At 40.9% G+C, this 14,824-nt stretch overlaps 1 protein-coding gene across 1 annotated transcript in view; it reads right to left on the bottom strand.

The window, feature by feature from the left end:
* The window catches only part of LOC146560731 (protein kinase C epsilon type-like), a 97,953-nt gene that overhangs the window by 48,612 nt on the left and 34,517 nt on the right, over positions 1-14,824 (bottom strand). Inside the window, exon 2 of the mRNA XM_085296145.1 lies at positions 6,857-6,920. Coding sequence (XP_085152271.1) covers positions 6,857-6,920 — 64 coding nt within the window. The remainder of the gene's footprint in view (positions 1-6,856; positions 6,921-14,824) is intronic.

Raw genomic sequence — 14,824 nt, 5'->3', positions numbered from 1 at the left:
GTTTAACCGACCAGTATTTCTGGATATGACTGGACATGCGCATGCCTGTTTTAACACAGTGTTAGCTTATAATGTGCGATTAATCACCATTTAAACTACTACAATCACAGTTAAGGTCAAATACAACAGTTGTCATGTCTTTTAGAGCTTTTTTCTTGGAGGTCAGAGGGTCGAAAAGTCTGGACAAGTGAAATACATCAATTTCAAAGTCATGATGTTAAAAAAAAGGAGACAATTAGTATCCACAAACATGAAGAGATGGATTTTTTTGGGTGAGTATTTCACATTTTGCTGCTATGCGGTGGTAGCTGACGGAAGACACTAAAAGAACAGAGAAAGTGAGAAAGAAAGCTACTGAAATAAAGACATAGACAACAATGCTTTAGCTGGGGGAGAATTGCAAATCACAATCTGAAGTAAGTACAGAACAATTTAGGACCTGTGGTTAAACTCACGTGCAGTATTTCCCATTCAAATTTGGCTGGTTTGTGTAACTTAGCTTGAGTTCTGCTGTGTTTTCTCAGAGTGAACCCTAGTGATTGTGGTGATGTACTAACTGAACTTTCCTCTGGTATCACCACCTTGTCAAACTTTACATCTCCAGCAGCACTACTCTCTAAGCCTCAAAGACTTAGTCTACATTCCTTCCTGCCTGTCATGTTCTGCTTGTCATCAGTCTTACTCCTTCAGCCCCTTTGCCATCAGCATCGCCTAGCAACTGATGACTGCTGCCTGGCAACAGTGTTAGACTTGGTGTCTTACACTAGGGAAGGAGTCAGGGTTGGAGGTTGGCAGCGGTAGAAAGGTTGCTCCTCTGTCATGTCCTTATGACCCCAAAAGTTAGACTTAAGTAGGCCAATGCTTGCATCGTACTCTTTTACCTCTTTTGGCTTTCAAAGTCAGGAATATATTGACAGATAGTCTCTGATATTTGTTGAGATGCAGCACACTAGTATCAAATGTTACCTTGAAGATTAAATGCCTGAAGAATTTTGTGAATAAATCTGAACATCATCTCCCTGCCATGAATGAATTAAATCTCTGAATCCTGAAGGATATCTGGATGCAGATTCATTTGTAACATTGTCTGAAGAACACTGGCCTGGTGTTCTTCAGCTCAGTGTTGATGTTCAACACTTTTATGCTCGGCAGCGCCAAGCTTGCTTGCATTTTCATGCAAATGCATCCACAGTGTTTCAAGTAATTTGGCAAATGAATAGTCAGACAAACCAAGTAATCACATTACATCCTGGGTGAGTGAAGGAGGTAAACATAACTGCAAAGCTAAGTTATGTTTATCTAAAATGTAGATATTTATTGTTGCAAGGATTTTAGTCCAGAGGGCCCGGTGGCGCCAGTGTCCGGCAGCCTCGCCTCTGTCAGTGCGCCCCAGGGTGGCTGTGGCTACAATGTAGCTGCCATCACCAGTGTGTGAATCGGTGGATGACTGGATGTGTAAAGCGCTATACAAATACAGGCCATTTACCATTTACCATACTGGCATGATATACTGGAAATGTTTTGGCTCCACATCCATGATGTGAAGCTCAGACTCCTCAGGCCAGGCAATCTAATCTTCCTTTTTTGGTTTTGGTGAGCATGTGCAAATTGCAGCCTCGCTTTCCTGTTCCTAGCTGACAGGATTGGTACCCGGTGTGGTCTTCTGCTGCTGTTGTTGCCCATCTGTTTCAAGGTTTGATGAGTTTTACCTTCAGAGGTGCATGCTCACCTGCATACCTTGACTGTAATGAGTGGTTATTTGAGTTACTATTAGCTTCCATCAACTCAAAGAAGTCTGCCAGTTCTCGTCTGGCGTCTGCCATCAGAAAGGTATTTTCACTCGGAGAACAGCTGCTCACTGGGCATTTTCCTCTATTTTTGGACTATTTTCTATAAACCCTACTGAAAGTTGTGCAAGAAAATCAGAGTAAATTAGCTTTCTCTGAAATACTGAGACCAGCCCATCTGGCACCAATGATTATGCCACGTTCAAAGTCACTATATCACCTTTCTTTTTTTTATTGTGTGCTTTTTTTGTGTGTGGCTTTATTTTGAGCCCCTACTCTATTAACCTATTTCTATTCTGATGCTCAGTTTGAACTGTTTGACCATATTCCCATGCATAAATGTGCTGGTTTCTGCCATATAAGCAGCTGAACAGGTATACCGAACAAAGTATTTGGTTGGTTAGTTTATGTTGCATGTATTTGGTTAATACGATTTTTTATCAATAAATTATCAATAAAGAACTCACTAAATTGTTGTGTGTCCTGGAGGAGGCCATAGTCAGTGTTTACTTGTAATTTTATTTTATTTTTTTGCTGTTGTTATTGTTTCTTGTTCTGTTTCATATTAATGTTAATATTTAGTCAACACAAAAGTGAGGTGACCCACTACTATCAGTATACGGTATCCCGTGTGCCGACAAGTCTGTGTTGAGCATGTGCATCTTAAGCATCATGACTGCAATTGCAGTAGATCACAAACACACAGGCACATAAACTTACTGTATGCCACTGCAGAGAAACAACAAGGAGCAGAGTCCCAGCAGGCAATATAGCTTTAGAGTCCATTTACGAAACACAGAGGGAAAAGGAAAATTAATATTTCCTGCAGAAAAACCTAATGAGACCTCTTTGTCACTCTCTACTGATCTCCCTCTCAATCACTTTCAATGATGTAACTGGTCCATTAGCGAACACTCCACTTTACTAATCAATTTATCACCCCACAACCACTCCCCTTCTCCTCTCGCGACCTCTGGATAACTCCCTTTCTGCCTTCTCTCTCACAGTCTCTCCAACATACCGTAAAAATGCAATTAGTTACAGATTAGATGTACCAATGTTAACTTTTCACCTCTGGTTCAACATTCTGTTAATAGGAGGCCCAATTGAAAAGCTCCACAAGTATGAAGAGAAATTTCAAAATAAAATTTTCTACAAAAAAAATGATTTGCAATATCACTGTATTTTGCTAATTTGCGTGCGCATATCACTCAGTAGTTACATCTCCACAACAATAGAATAGAATAGAATAGCTCTTTATCGTCACTGTTGCAAGAACAATGAAAGGCAGTTTGGCATCTCTCCATGTGTGTGAAATACACGGTTAGTGTCCAGGGTGCGAGGGGTCTTTGATGATGATATTGACTTTCTGCTGAAGTCTGCCAGTTTAAATGTCTCCGAGGGGGATTAGTGAGGTGCCAATTGCCCACTCTGCTGCCCTCACCACCCGCTGCACTTTCCTCTTGTTGTCCACAGTACAGCAGTTGAACCTGAGTGTGCAGCAGTAAGTCAGAAGGGTCTCGATGGTGGAACGGTAGAAGTTCACTAGCAGTCTCTGGGGTAACTGGGCATGACGCAGTTTCCTGAGTAAGTACAGCGTTTGTTGTGCTTTCCCTACCTGGTGGGAAATGTTTGTGGACCAGGTAAGGTCGGCCGAGATGTGGACTTCGAGGAACTTAATTCCTTTCTACCCTTTCTACCTCCTCCCCATCAATGTAGAGGGTAGAGTGCTCAGATCGCCTTGTTCTCCTGAAGTCGGTTACCATCTCCTTGGTCTTGGCTGTGTTCAGATGCAGGTTGTTGTTTTCACACCATTGCTTCAGATGCTGAACCTCCTCTCTGTAGCTGAAACATTGTTGTTCTCGATCAGTCCTAGGATGGTGGTGTCATCAGCAAATTTGCTGATGGGTTAGGGTCTAAAGTCCGAGACTGAAGAAGTCACTTGGATGAGTGATGAAACGTTTCTCCCACAAAACGCTACGTCCAGATGAACAGAATCAACTTTTGGAGATTTACTTTCCTGGATGATTGAGAATGCATCAAGATATTCAGGTATTGCTACAAATCACCCAAACTGGCAGAACTGGCATTTCGAAACAAATTAATGCACAAAGCTGTAAAGGATGTCACCGTGGCTACATCCATCCGGTGGTGTAATAATTTCAGATTTTCATTGCATGATAGCAAATATAATTCAAAAAAACAATAATATTGCAAAATTGATTGAAAATCTGAAAAATGGATGCGATCGGTCAAAATCATCCTCAGCTTCATTTTATTTACTTAGCTGAAGCAAACATCAGATATGCAATGCTCAGTTTTTATACTGCAGTAACTCAGTCAGGCCGTGCACAAACTGAAGTCACACCTGTAAATCAAAGCTCAGTGTAGAGCCACACAGTTGCAGTGCTATGGTTAGCTTACACTACTCAAAATGGAGAAGAAAAATCACTGCAAGAGAAGACAATAAATCAATAATTAAACTAAGTATTAATTCATCAACAGCTTGCCCGTCTCCAATGCTTCACTCAACACTGTAACAACAGCCTAACTATACTTTTGTATATGACTAAGGAAGCAGGTTTGCTGCGGGAAGTACCTCGCTCCACAAGTGAGAAGTTGCTGCAGCAACAGAAAAGTGAACCGGTTAGTGGTTGTCAGCTTACTTTAGTCAGGCATAGTGTGGTTGCAGAGTAATGGTTACTGAAAGGGAAGAGAACCACGATAAATTGGAAAGTGATTCTGCTGCCCTAACTGGGCTGGGCTGATTATTTTGTCATGTGCGAATATTTGACATATCAGTTCTTCATTTTTATATATCTTGAACCTTATGTCCATCTTTTACATGCAGTCTATGGGGCCTCAGCATTTAGTCAAAGCATCAACGATTATAGTCTTGTTGCAAGTGTAAGTACTAGTTCTGTATATCACATCAGCATCTGCACTCCTTCTCAACTACACTGTTACATCTTTGTTTTGCAGTGAAACATACAGCAACACGTAGGAGTACAAGATTACAGCTCGAGGCTCTCTCGAAGCACTGTGTCTCATATCTTAAATGATGAGGTGATCTCTGAGTTTACAGTCAAACTCTGATTGCATCATTTAACTTATATCGAAGAAGAGCGCTGGCTGCACAATATCATTGTCATAGAAACACATAGGGAATCTGACACATCTATTTCCTAATGTAATGCTGCAAATTCTGTGCAGTGACAGGGTGACTCACTCCTGACTTCACGTTCTCACTGAGTAACAAAAACAAAAAAGAGAAGTAACTTAGAACTAAACACACATATCTGTTGGTTCATCTAACACCAACATTGTTTTTACATTCTCTTTGTTCCTCTATTCCTAATTCCAAATAATTGTCATTTTTAAAGTGTATGCTGCATTATAGAGCAAAAACCTACGTTCTCTTAATACAAATGGAGCACTATGCTTACATTATTGCTTTCACTTTCCTTTCACTTAATACCCACTAAAAGCTCAAAAACTGCACATTAAGATGATTGGAGAAAGGATGTGAAACTATAATGACGATCAGTATGAGTGCAGTCATTTAACAAAGGCTGTGCAGACTGTTCTGGGTTTTTTATATTAGATATTTTTTTCCTTAATCTGATGGACTTTTATAAATCAAGAGGTTCAAACTTTTTTGTTTAACGACCATTTTTAAAAATGAAATAAAAAATAGCAGCTTTTTGCTGATGTTTTTACAATTTTGCCATCATTCTGTGTTTCTGGGAGACTTTACACATCATTATTTTACCTATTTTACCTCTATCAGAAAAACTATATGGACTGTAATTTCTTTTTTTATGACAGTTTAAATTTTAGGAAGGCTTTGAGTTGTGCATACTTAGGGCATCTCTTTAAGTGACAAAGCCAAAGCTGTCTTCTACACTTTACATGCACTCATTCCCTTCTTCTGACTGTGCCTTTGCTAGCACTTAAAATAATATTGTTAGGTTGTTTTTAACTATATTCACTGCATGTTACAATTCGAGTATTTTATTTTAAAACTACATAACATGTGTTTGTCTCTATGCAATACAACCAGAAAGTCCAAAGGATGTACCCTAACAACACAACAAGGAGGGCCAAAGTGGTATACTTGAGCTCCTGCAGTTAGAAACTTTAACTTTTTAACTGTTTCTAGCTGCATGATAAGAGACCGTGGCTCAAGAGTTGGGAGTTGGGAGTTCGCGTTGTAATCGGAAGGTTGCCGGTTCGAGCCCCGGCTCGGACAGTCTCGGTCGTTGTGTCCTTGGGCAAGACACTTCACCTGCCGCCTACTGGTGTTGGCCAGAAGGGCCGATGGCGCTTCTGTCAGTCTGCCCCAGGGCAGCTGTGGCTACAACTGTAGCGTGCCTCCACCAGTGTGTGAATATGTGTGTAAATGGGTGGATGACTGGGTGTGTAAAGCACTTTGGGGTCCCTAGGCGGGACTAGTAAAAGCGCTATACAAATACAGGCCATTTACCATTTAATGGTGTAGTCTATGCTTTTATTTTAGCTCTGGCATACCTTTGAATTGTACTTACATATTTAACTTCACAAATATATCACTACTAGCGTTGTTATTACAAAATGCAAAATAACAAATGATTGAACTGTCATTGCATATTTATGTATCCTATTACTCTGTCCCATCTTAAAGATAGTGTTATTAATATCCTATTTATCTTCAATATTTGTTATATGAGCTTATTTGAATTTTTTGATATAATTTATTAAAGTTTATAAAACATGCTGCAAATATGTAGAAGGACTTTGCACACATGCAAGGTGTTTTAATACATCTGAATGTGGCAACACTGGTTTTCTGCAATACAAGGAGGAGAAGGTGTGAATGTAGCAGCAGCTGTGAGAGTCAGAGTGACTTGACAAACACAGGCTTTTGCCTCAAAATACATCATCATCATCATCACTTTACACTGAAAGCTCCTGCGATAGTTACACAGCAGCTCTTAACAAGAGATAAGTGAGACCGAGAGCAGTCGCTCTGTGTTACATACATGACAGACCCCGCTGAGCTTCATAAAACAGTTTCACTGAGTTCTTACCTTCACTGGAAGATCCTGATAGGTCAATAACAACATACACCTTCCCCTCTGGTTCCAGGTCAATCTGCAGAGAGAAAGGTAATGAGGAATAAAATAAGAAAAAGACAAAAAGAAGGCAAATACAAAAAAAAATTAGACAAACTCTTACTAAATGATGCCAAATTAGCAGCTCATGCTGCAGTGTACTCATAAGAGTCAACTTAATTCCTTTTATACTAAATGAAACTGAATTATTTCCTGAAAATAAGAAAATGATTCTTTAATAAATAATAATTTATTAACAATGCTTCTCTACTTTTTTACGTGTCAGGACCATTCACTCATCCTACACAGTTTTCCAGGGGTCCATAAAGGACAACACGCATAAAAAAATCACAATCCCCCAGAATAAAAACATTTAGAGATAAGATAAGATAGATAGAGATACAAAGCATTGCAGTTATGAAAAGCATTAAACAAAAGACATGCAAATATGTAAAACATGTCATTTTTCTCAAAGTATCATTGCACGTTTAAGGAAATTGGTGTTTGCAAGGATGTTACGAGGCAGCTAAGGCAGCTAGTTAGCAGAGTCAATAAGAGTAGCTTATGTAATGTTTTGGTTGTTTATTGTATTGTATTTATGCTTTGTTTTTTTTTAATGATAGTATTAAATGGGGTTTTTTATATACTCCTGATAGAACAATGAGTCATTGCAAACCTGATGCAAAAATAATATCTATCAAAATATGAAGCTGCTAGACTCGCAGAGAGAAAACAACTGCGATAGATATTTCTGATTATACCGCCCAGCGCTATCTATGTTGGTTAGATATCCTGAGTAAGCGGAAAATCACACTGAATGAGGCCCGTAGATTCATGTGGTAAATGGTAAATGGCCTGTATTTATATAGCGCCTTTACTAGTCCCTAAGGACCCCAAAGCGCTTTACTTATCCAGTCATCCACCCATTCACACACACATTCACACACTGGCGATGGCAAGCTACATTGTGCTCAGATAACTCTTAAGTGGTGTGACTCAGCAATTTATAACAATCAGGCGCTATCAGTTTTAAAATGCATGAACTTCATGCAGCAGTAAGACCATTTAAATATATATGATATAATTCCAATGAAAAATTATTTAAATGAAGAAGTGAGAAGATGGGGGACACAGGTTAGTCTGGTAGGGATTTAAGCCCCGATTAGGGTGCGTCTTTGACCAAACGGTACATCTTACAAGACCATCCTCCAGACAATGCCTGCAAGTGAAGCCAGAAGCAGAAGGTTGCCCAGGCTGCAGCGGACTTGCGTGCCTCAGGAGACCAACATGGAAACCACAGGGCGAGTGAGCTAAAACCAGCTGCAAAGTTGTTACTCTGACAAGCGAACAGGGCAAGAGATGCAAAGTGAGATGTAGACAAAGGAAACCATTAAAAATCCTTGCACAGCTTCACCTGAAGGCACCTTGTGAGTGTTGCATCCTCTAAACACATCTTGTTGGCTGAGGACTCTCTTTTAGGCTGGAACTGAGCTAAACATCAAGTGAATTCTAACTTTCGGCAGGGTCAAAAGTGCAATCAAGTAAAAGAAAGAGGTGCACTGACTCACAACACAAGGGGAAAAAAACACGAGTTTCCTAGAATTACTAGTTTTATTCCAATACCGCTGGAAACCAAAACTGCAAATTAAATTTAAATACAATTTTCCAGCCACCCAGCCCTACCAACAACTTCCCAGATTTGATACCATCTGAATTTGAAAACGCATAAAAAATCTAGACTTTTAGACAAGGGGCACGTGGTCTGATGGAAAACTGCTTCTTATTCTGCTATCACTATGCACCATCACTGCAAGCTAATTAGCAGAGATCAGTGGAGCAAGAACAGGGGGTGCATTACCCTGCTCTGCCTTCCCTTCTTCAAAGTTTCAGTCACCTTGTCCCAGTTACAGTTAGAGTGGCAGGTATGTAAATGTGAGGTCTGTTTTGTCAAATGTTTTTGCATGCTATGTTGCTCTCTTGCATGCACAATTATGCAATGAAAAAACACAAACCCTACCAAAAGAAGTTTTAAATAGGGGATCATTCAAAGGACAGCCCTATGATGTGATTGTTTCACATGTGGTTTTCACAGTATTTTCCGTTATGTGCTTATGGTATTGGAAAAAAAAAAAGCAACGCAACCAAAAATTTTTTACCAACCTGTGAGAAACCGTACAACTGTGGCATCCTGTTGGGCCAAAATATCACAGTGCCACTTGCAAGACACACTGGCAATGTGGCAAGAAAGTTCAAGGAAGAAACTGCTGTGGCGTGCAGTTGAGATTGACACATATCCTGTCAGACACCCACACGTCAAATATATACCTCACAAACACTCACAGCCACACTCTCACACGCATAAGACCCATATGCAAATATCGAGGAGTCTGAATGGTTTTAGGGAGAAGTTGAGGGAAGTGGAGATTATTGAGTGCCTGCACGTGTGTGTGCATACAGTATAAATCAAAGCATGTATGTCTGCGCCTTAGCACACTTGAGCAATATGATGAAAGTGGGTACTGGCTGAAGGGTTCACTGAGTTTCTACCAGCAGATTGTACCACCCACGGTGGTGATAATCCCAATGTGAACACACACATTCACACATTCACACGCACACCGTGAACAGCAGTAAGCGAAGACTCGTGCAGTGAAGGCGAACAGGCGTGGGTTCAGTAATGTATACAGTAAGAGATGGAAAGCAAAGAGAGGGAGACGGATGAGGGGGAGGACAGAGAAAGTTTGTTGGCTCGTTCCAGTACGACAGTGAAGGAGAAAGAGGAGGGGGAAGAGGGTAGCACTCTTCCTGATCTGCAGTTGTAGTTGTTAAAACACATTTTATATCCAGTACTTGTTCCTGGAATGGCACTTCTTTTTCTTTCCCCGCTTAATGGATCTTCATCATTAGGCAGGACAGTACACTGTGAACATTTTGAGGTTTAACAAGATAATTATTCTCATCCATCTGCATTTTCTAGAAGAACAAACGGAAGGAAGGAAGTCATTGTGGCAGATGGACAGATGAGAGAGGCAAAAAATTACCATGAAACTGACAGAGGAGGGACAGTTGCATTCTGGTGACAAGACTGAACGATCTATAAACAACAAAATTACTCAGATTTGGGCTGTTTTTGTTGCCTCTGTCTATCAAGCAAAGAAAGTGTGTTGTCTTTGTGACAGATATGGAAAGAACATGTAGGTGTACTGACAAGTGTATTGGGGATGTGTTGTTTTTCTAAACCCATACACACTAAAATTATCCAGGGGAAAAATGTTTTATAGAGAGGGATTGACATTAAGTGTAGTTATAAGTCAGGCAGATTGTTTGGAAGCAGTAAAGCAGGCCAATGATAGCTGTTTTTGATGAATAAAATGGGCTGTTTCCCATAACTGCTACAGCACCAGAAGTCTTTTTGCAACCAGAAGTATAACAATCTGGCTGTTCATCCACCCATCCACCTTTGCTTATTCAAGCCTGGGTCATGGAGGTAACAGTTCCTTTAGTAACCTTCCTTTTCCCGGCAAACAAGGTGTTCTCAACCCACCTGAGAGATCAATGCAAAAAGCAGAAACCAGATCCTGAGAAAGTGCAAACCTTCCATCACTTGGTTACTCTGTTAAAATGGCGTTCATTCCCCTTTTCATACATTTTTTGAACAGAACTGGTGACAAAAGGCAGCCTTGGTGGAAACCAACGCAACTGGGAATGGCCTGTAGCAATATACCCCTACTATATACCCCACCACAAGATACCCCATACTCTCAAAACACCCCAACACACCCACATACATTCTCAAGGGGATAAACAGTTTATCCAGCATTCTGGATAGGACAATAACCAGATTGCTCCTCCTGAGTCCGAGGTTTAACTAATGGATAGACTCTCTTCTACGGGACTCCGGTACAGATCTTCCTAGGGAGGCTGTGGATTGTGATCCCCCTTTAAAACTCTCTGTTCCACCTTCTTAAAAAGGCAAACCATCCAATGGTCTGCCAATCCAGAGGAATCGTGCCAGATCTCTGTGCAAGGATGGGTCAACCAAGACAACCCCACAACATCAAGAGGGTTAAGGAACTCAGGCCGAATCTCATTGACCCCAGGGCCCCTTCTACTTGGGTGGATGAGAGTTGTTTAACTATCTCAGTGACATCACCCCTAGTGATGGATAAGGTACCCCCCACATTCCTAGAGTGCTTCCTCCATGGAAGCAGTTGAGGAGATCATCCAAGTATTCCTTCCAACACCCAACTATATCCACAGTGGAAGTCAGCAGTGTTCCATCCCCGCTGCACATAGTGTGACCAGATGATTTTCTCCTCCCTAATCATCTGATGGCTTGCCAGAATTTCTTTGAGGGCAGCCAAAAGTCCTGCTCCAGGGCCTTAACAAACTCCTCACACACCCAAGTTTTTTTTATGAAGGTCCATGCTGGTTATTTGGGATGTGCCTGACGAGGCCCAGCAGGCAAAGGCCAGGTAACCAGGCACTCTCTCTAAACCCCTTAAAGACCAATCACCTGCAAAGTTAAAATTACCAATTACTGTTTGGCATGTAGTTGGCAAATGTTTGCAGACATTTTCCAGCCCATTCTCACTCCTGAGGCGTAATATATTGACGATTTGTCAAGTCCCGAGGCATTCCCGGGGAACGCGAAAGGTGACCTTCCACATTCTTATGCTATGCACCGGGTTAGGGATGAAATCCGGTAGAATAACGCTCCCGTGCTAATACACATTCCAGCCATGTATTCCCTAACCCTAACCATAACCTTATCCCTAACTTTAACCAGCACTTTAATGATGTTAGATAGTGTTTTCCAAAGCAATTTAAGTAAAAAAAACATTACATGCGTAGAACGGTTCTCATTTTTCCTAATTTTTCCGATCTCGTAACATAGGGACGTGTTGTCACCTGGCGCAAAATGTTGCGCTTTGGGAGTGAAAACGTGTTGCATATTCCATGCAAACTACAGGAAACTGTAGCAATATGCTAACGACTAATCGCATCACTTGCCAACAAATTTTCCCTAGCAATCTGAGATTGTCCATAATTTTTGCCTGGAAAAGGAAGGTGTGGGTAATTTTAGTTCTACATTTACAATAAAAGAATATGTGAAGCCCCAAACTTAAAATCAGAGACCTACACAACAAACATTCAAAAGTATAAACACTGGTGTAGAACCTTAGAATGGAAACAACATCAGAAAAGAAAAAAGCGCTGTGTCCATCAGGACCTCAAAGATCACAGCATACATGCACACAGTGCCTTTGAGGTCACAGCTCTCCATTCATCTACTGCTACTGAGCGTGCTCAAACTCAGGTGCAGATGTCACTAAATATAGATGCTGAAGAGGAAGGAAAAGGCCCTTCAGTGTGCATGTGTGTATGTCCGCTGGTTTTGTTATTATGAATTCACACCCATACACATGGCACATGCTCTAGATTTACTTGTCATCGCGTTCGACTGGTAAAAGGAACATTTTAAGATTAATCAGGGAATAACTTCATCATATGACTTCATATAAAACAAATCCATTTTTCAGTTTTCATAAAAATCAAACATGTTAATGTGAGATGTATGTTAATTCAATCTAGATTTGATTGGTTATAAACAAACAGAACAATACTGTATATCTGCTACTTGATTTCACTGGCAGATCAAACGTCACATGGTTTTCATCAGTTAGTACTTCACTGTGCATATTGTGTTGTATATCAAACAAGTAGTCAAATTTAATATATATTTTTTCTTTCGAAAAGCCTTAAACTGTACACTTATTTATAGCGGAAAAGGCACACATACAGACACACACAGACAAACAAATGCGCACATAGGGAAATTAAATTGTAGCCTTTAACTCAATTGAGCAGGTTTTCCTCCATCCTGCCTCATCTGCCCTAATGCATCAAAAGCATGTGTGTGTGTGTGTGTGTGTGTGTGTGTGTGTGTGTGTGTGTGTGTGTGTGTGTGGTTTATGTTAATAACTGTAAAGTGGAGGTGCTAATTCTCAACTCTGCCACTTCACACTCGGCTGCAAACCGCCCTAGTATGAGCTCGAGGCTGTCACTCGATGAGGCCAACAGGACTTAATAATCGACTACTAGCATAGGTGAGATCCTATACCTGTAAATTCTTTCCATAAAAATCATTAACAATCTGGAACAAAGGGAAGCCTTAGTGGAGTCCAACAGCCAGCTAGTCTACAACTACCATGACCAAAACATATGTAGGGACTTTTTGTTACTTCACTGCTACTGTATAAAATGAATTAGAGATGCAATTAAGGACTTTTTGAACAGCTTAATTTTTGTTTATTACCCTTTTTGCAATTTACTAAGCAGGAGTATATTTTGATAATAAATTGAGCAAAATGTATCTTATCCACAAAGCCCAAGATTGGTTATTTTATGCAGCTGTTGACTAAATTTGGGTCTTTTCTTTTTCTTTTTTCCCCAGGTAGAAACTTCAAACAATAGCCCTGGGTGTAAGGGGCAAAAGTGTGACTCAGCTGTATATTGCTGTGCAGCTTCTACTGTGTATGAGCATGTGTGAGAAAGTGTGAACTCCTAGTGATCCAGACTGGCCCAAAAATAAAGGTCCTTCAACAAGTCATGACTCCTTTCCACACCTGCCAGCTCTCTAAACACACAGAGACACACACACACAAACACACAGCCCCACTGGCTGTCAAGGTTGAAGTGAAATCACATGACTTTGGTGAACTCTTGGCTCTAAGCCGCTCCAGACACGCTGTACGCTGACACGCTGACGTTCTCTCCTCCAACATGAAAACAACAATGGTAATGTAATAATATATGTCACTCTGATTTTAGGGTCTACATTTATGCAATTAACATGAATGAAATACTATGGGGCGACTGTGGCGCAGGAGTTTGGGAAGCGCATCTGTAACCGGAAGGTCGCCGGTTCGATCCCTGGACTCTCTGTCCTGGTCGTTGTGTCCTTGGGCAAGACACTTTACCCTACCGCCTACTGGTGTTGGCCAGAGGGGCCGATGGCGCGATATGGCAGCCTCGCCTCTATCAGTCTGCCCCAGGGCAGTTGTGGCTACAACTGTAGCTACCTCCACCAGTGAATGAATAGTGACATTGTAAAGCGCTTTGGGTGCCTTGAAAAGCGCTATATAAATCCAATCCATTATTATTATAATCCAGGGAGAAAACTGACAATAAAATCATCGTGTTGTACAATCATGCTGTATTTTAGTAAGTCAGGAGTGACTGGGGAGTGCCCAAGACTAAGACCAAGTATCCAAGTCTTTCAATGCCAAACTATCTGTGCAGCCAACTTGTTTACCAAACTAGAAACACCGAGCGAAGCATCATGCACTCCCATGGTAAAATGCCCTCTTTAACAGGAGGAAAAAACATTTACAGATTGCTACAGAAAATCTTTTCAGTTCATTTGAACTCAGCTGAGTAAAACCGTATTAGGCCTTTCTTATTGATCGGGCAAATATGGTCACTTCTGGTGTAAAAAGCAACATGTGATCAAAGCATAAAAATGGAATTCCTCAAACCAATCTCTAATATCGTGGGAGCTGTGTACAGCTTTTATGGAGTGTATAATTTTCAGTGTGGACAAAACTATTATAAAACATATTCAGCGATCAGGATTAAGCGCGGATGTGGTCTCAAAAAAGAAGAGAATCACAACTGCGAGAGAAAAACTCTGAGTGATAATGAGTGAGAGACAAAGCGAGAGCGAGAACAGGGAGCACATTGTGTTTTATCTATTCTCCGTGACAGAGAGCACACGGCCCCTGTGGACTGACACACTGCAGAACCTTCAGACACACACACACAAACACAGACACACTGCTAAACTTGTAAGAGCGCCTGTTGAACACACGCCTAACATAAACCCATGCAAGCTTGGTATAAGCTTGCTCTTCTGCTCTAAGAGCTCCAAAGGACTGTCTC

Source organism: Mchenga conophoros, linkage group LG13 (assembly GCF_057382185.1).
Source record: "Mchenga conophoros isolate Kocher_MC1m ecotype Shallow Benthic linkage group LG13, M_conophoros_male_GT1.1, whole genome shotgun sequence".
Taxonomy (NCBI): domain Eukaryota; kingdom Metazoa; phylum Chordata; class Actinopteri; order Cichliformes; family Cichlidae; genus Mchenga; species Mchenga conophoros.
The sequence above is the reverse complement of the archived record's forward strand: the minus strand, read 5'-3'. Positions and strand labels throughout refer to the sequence as shown.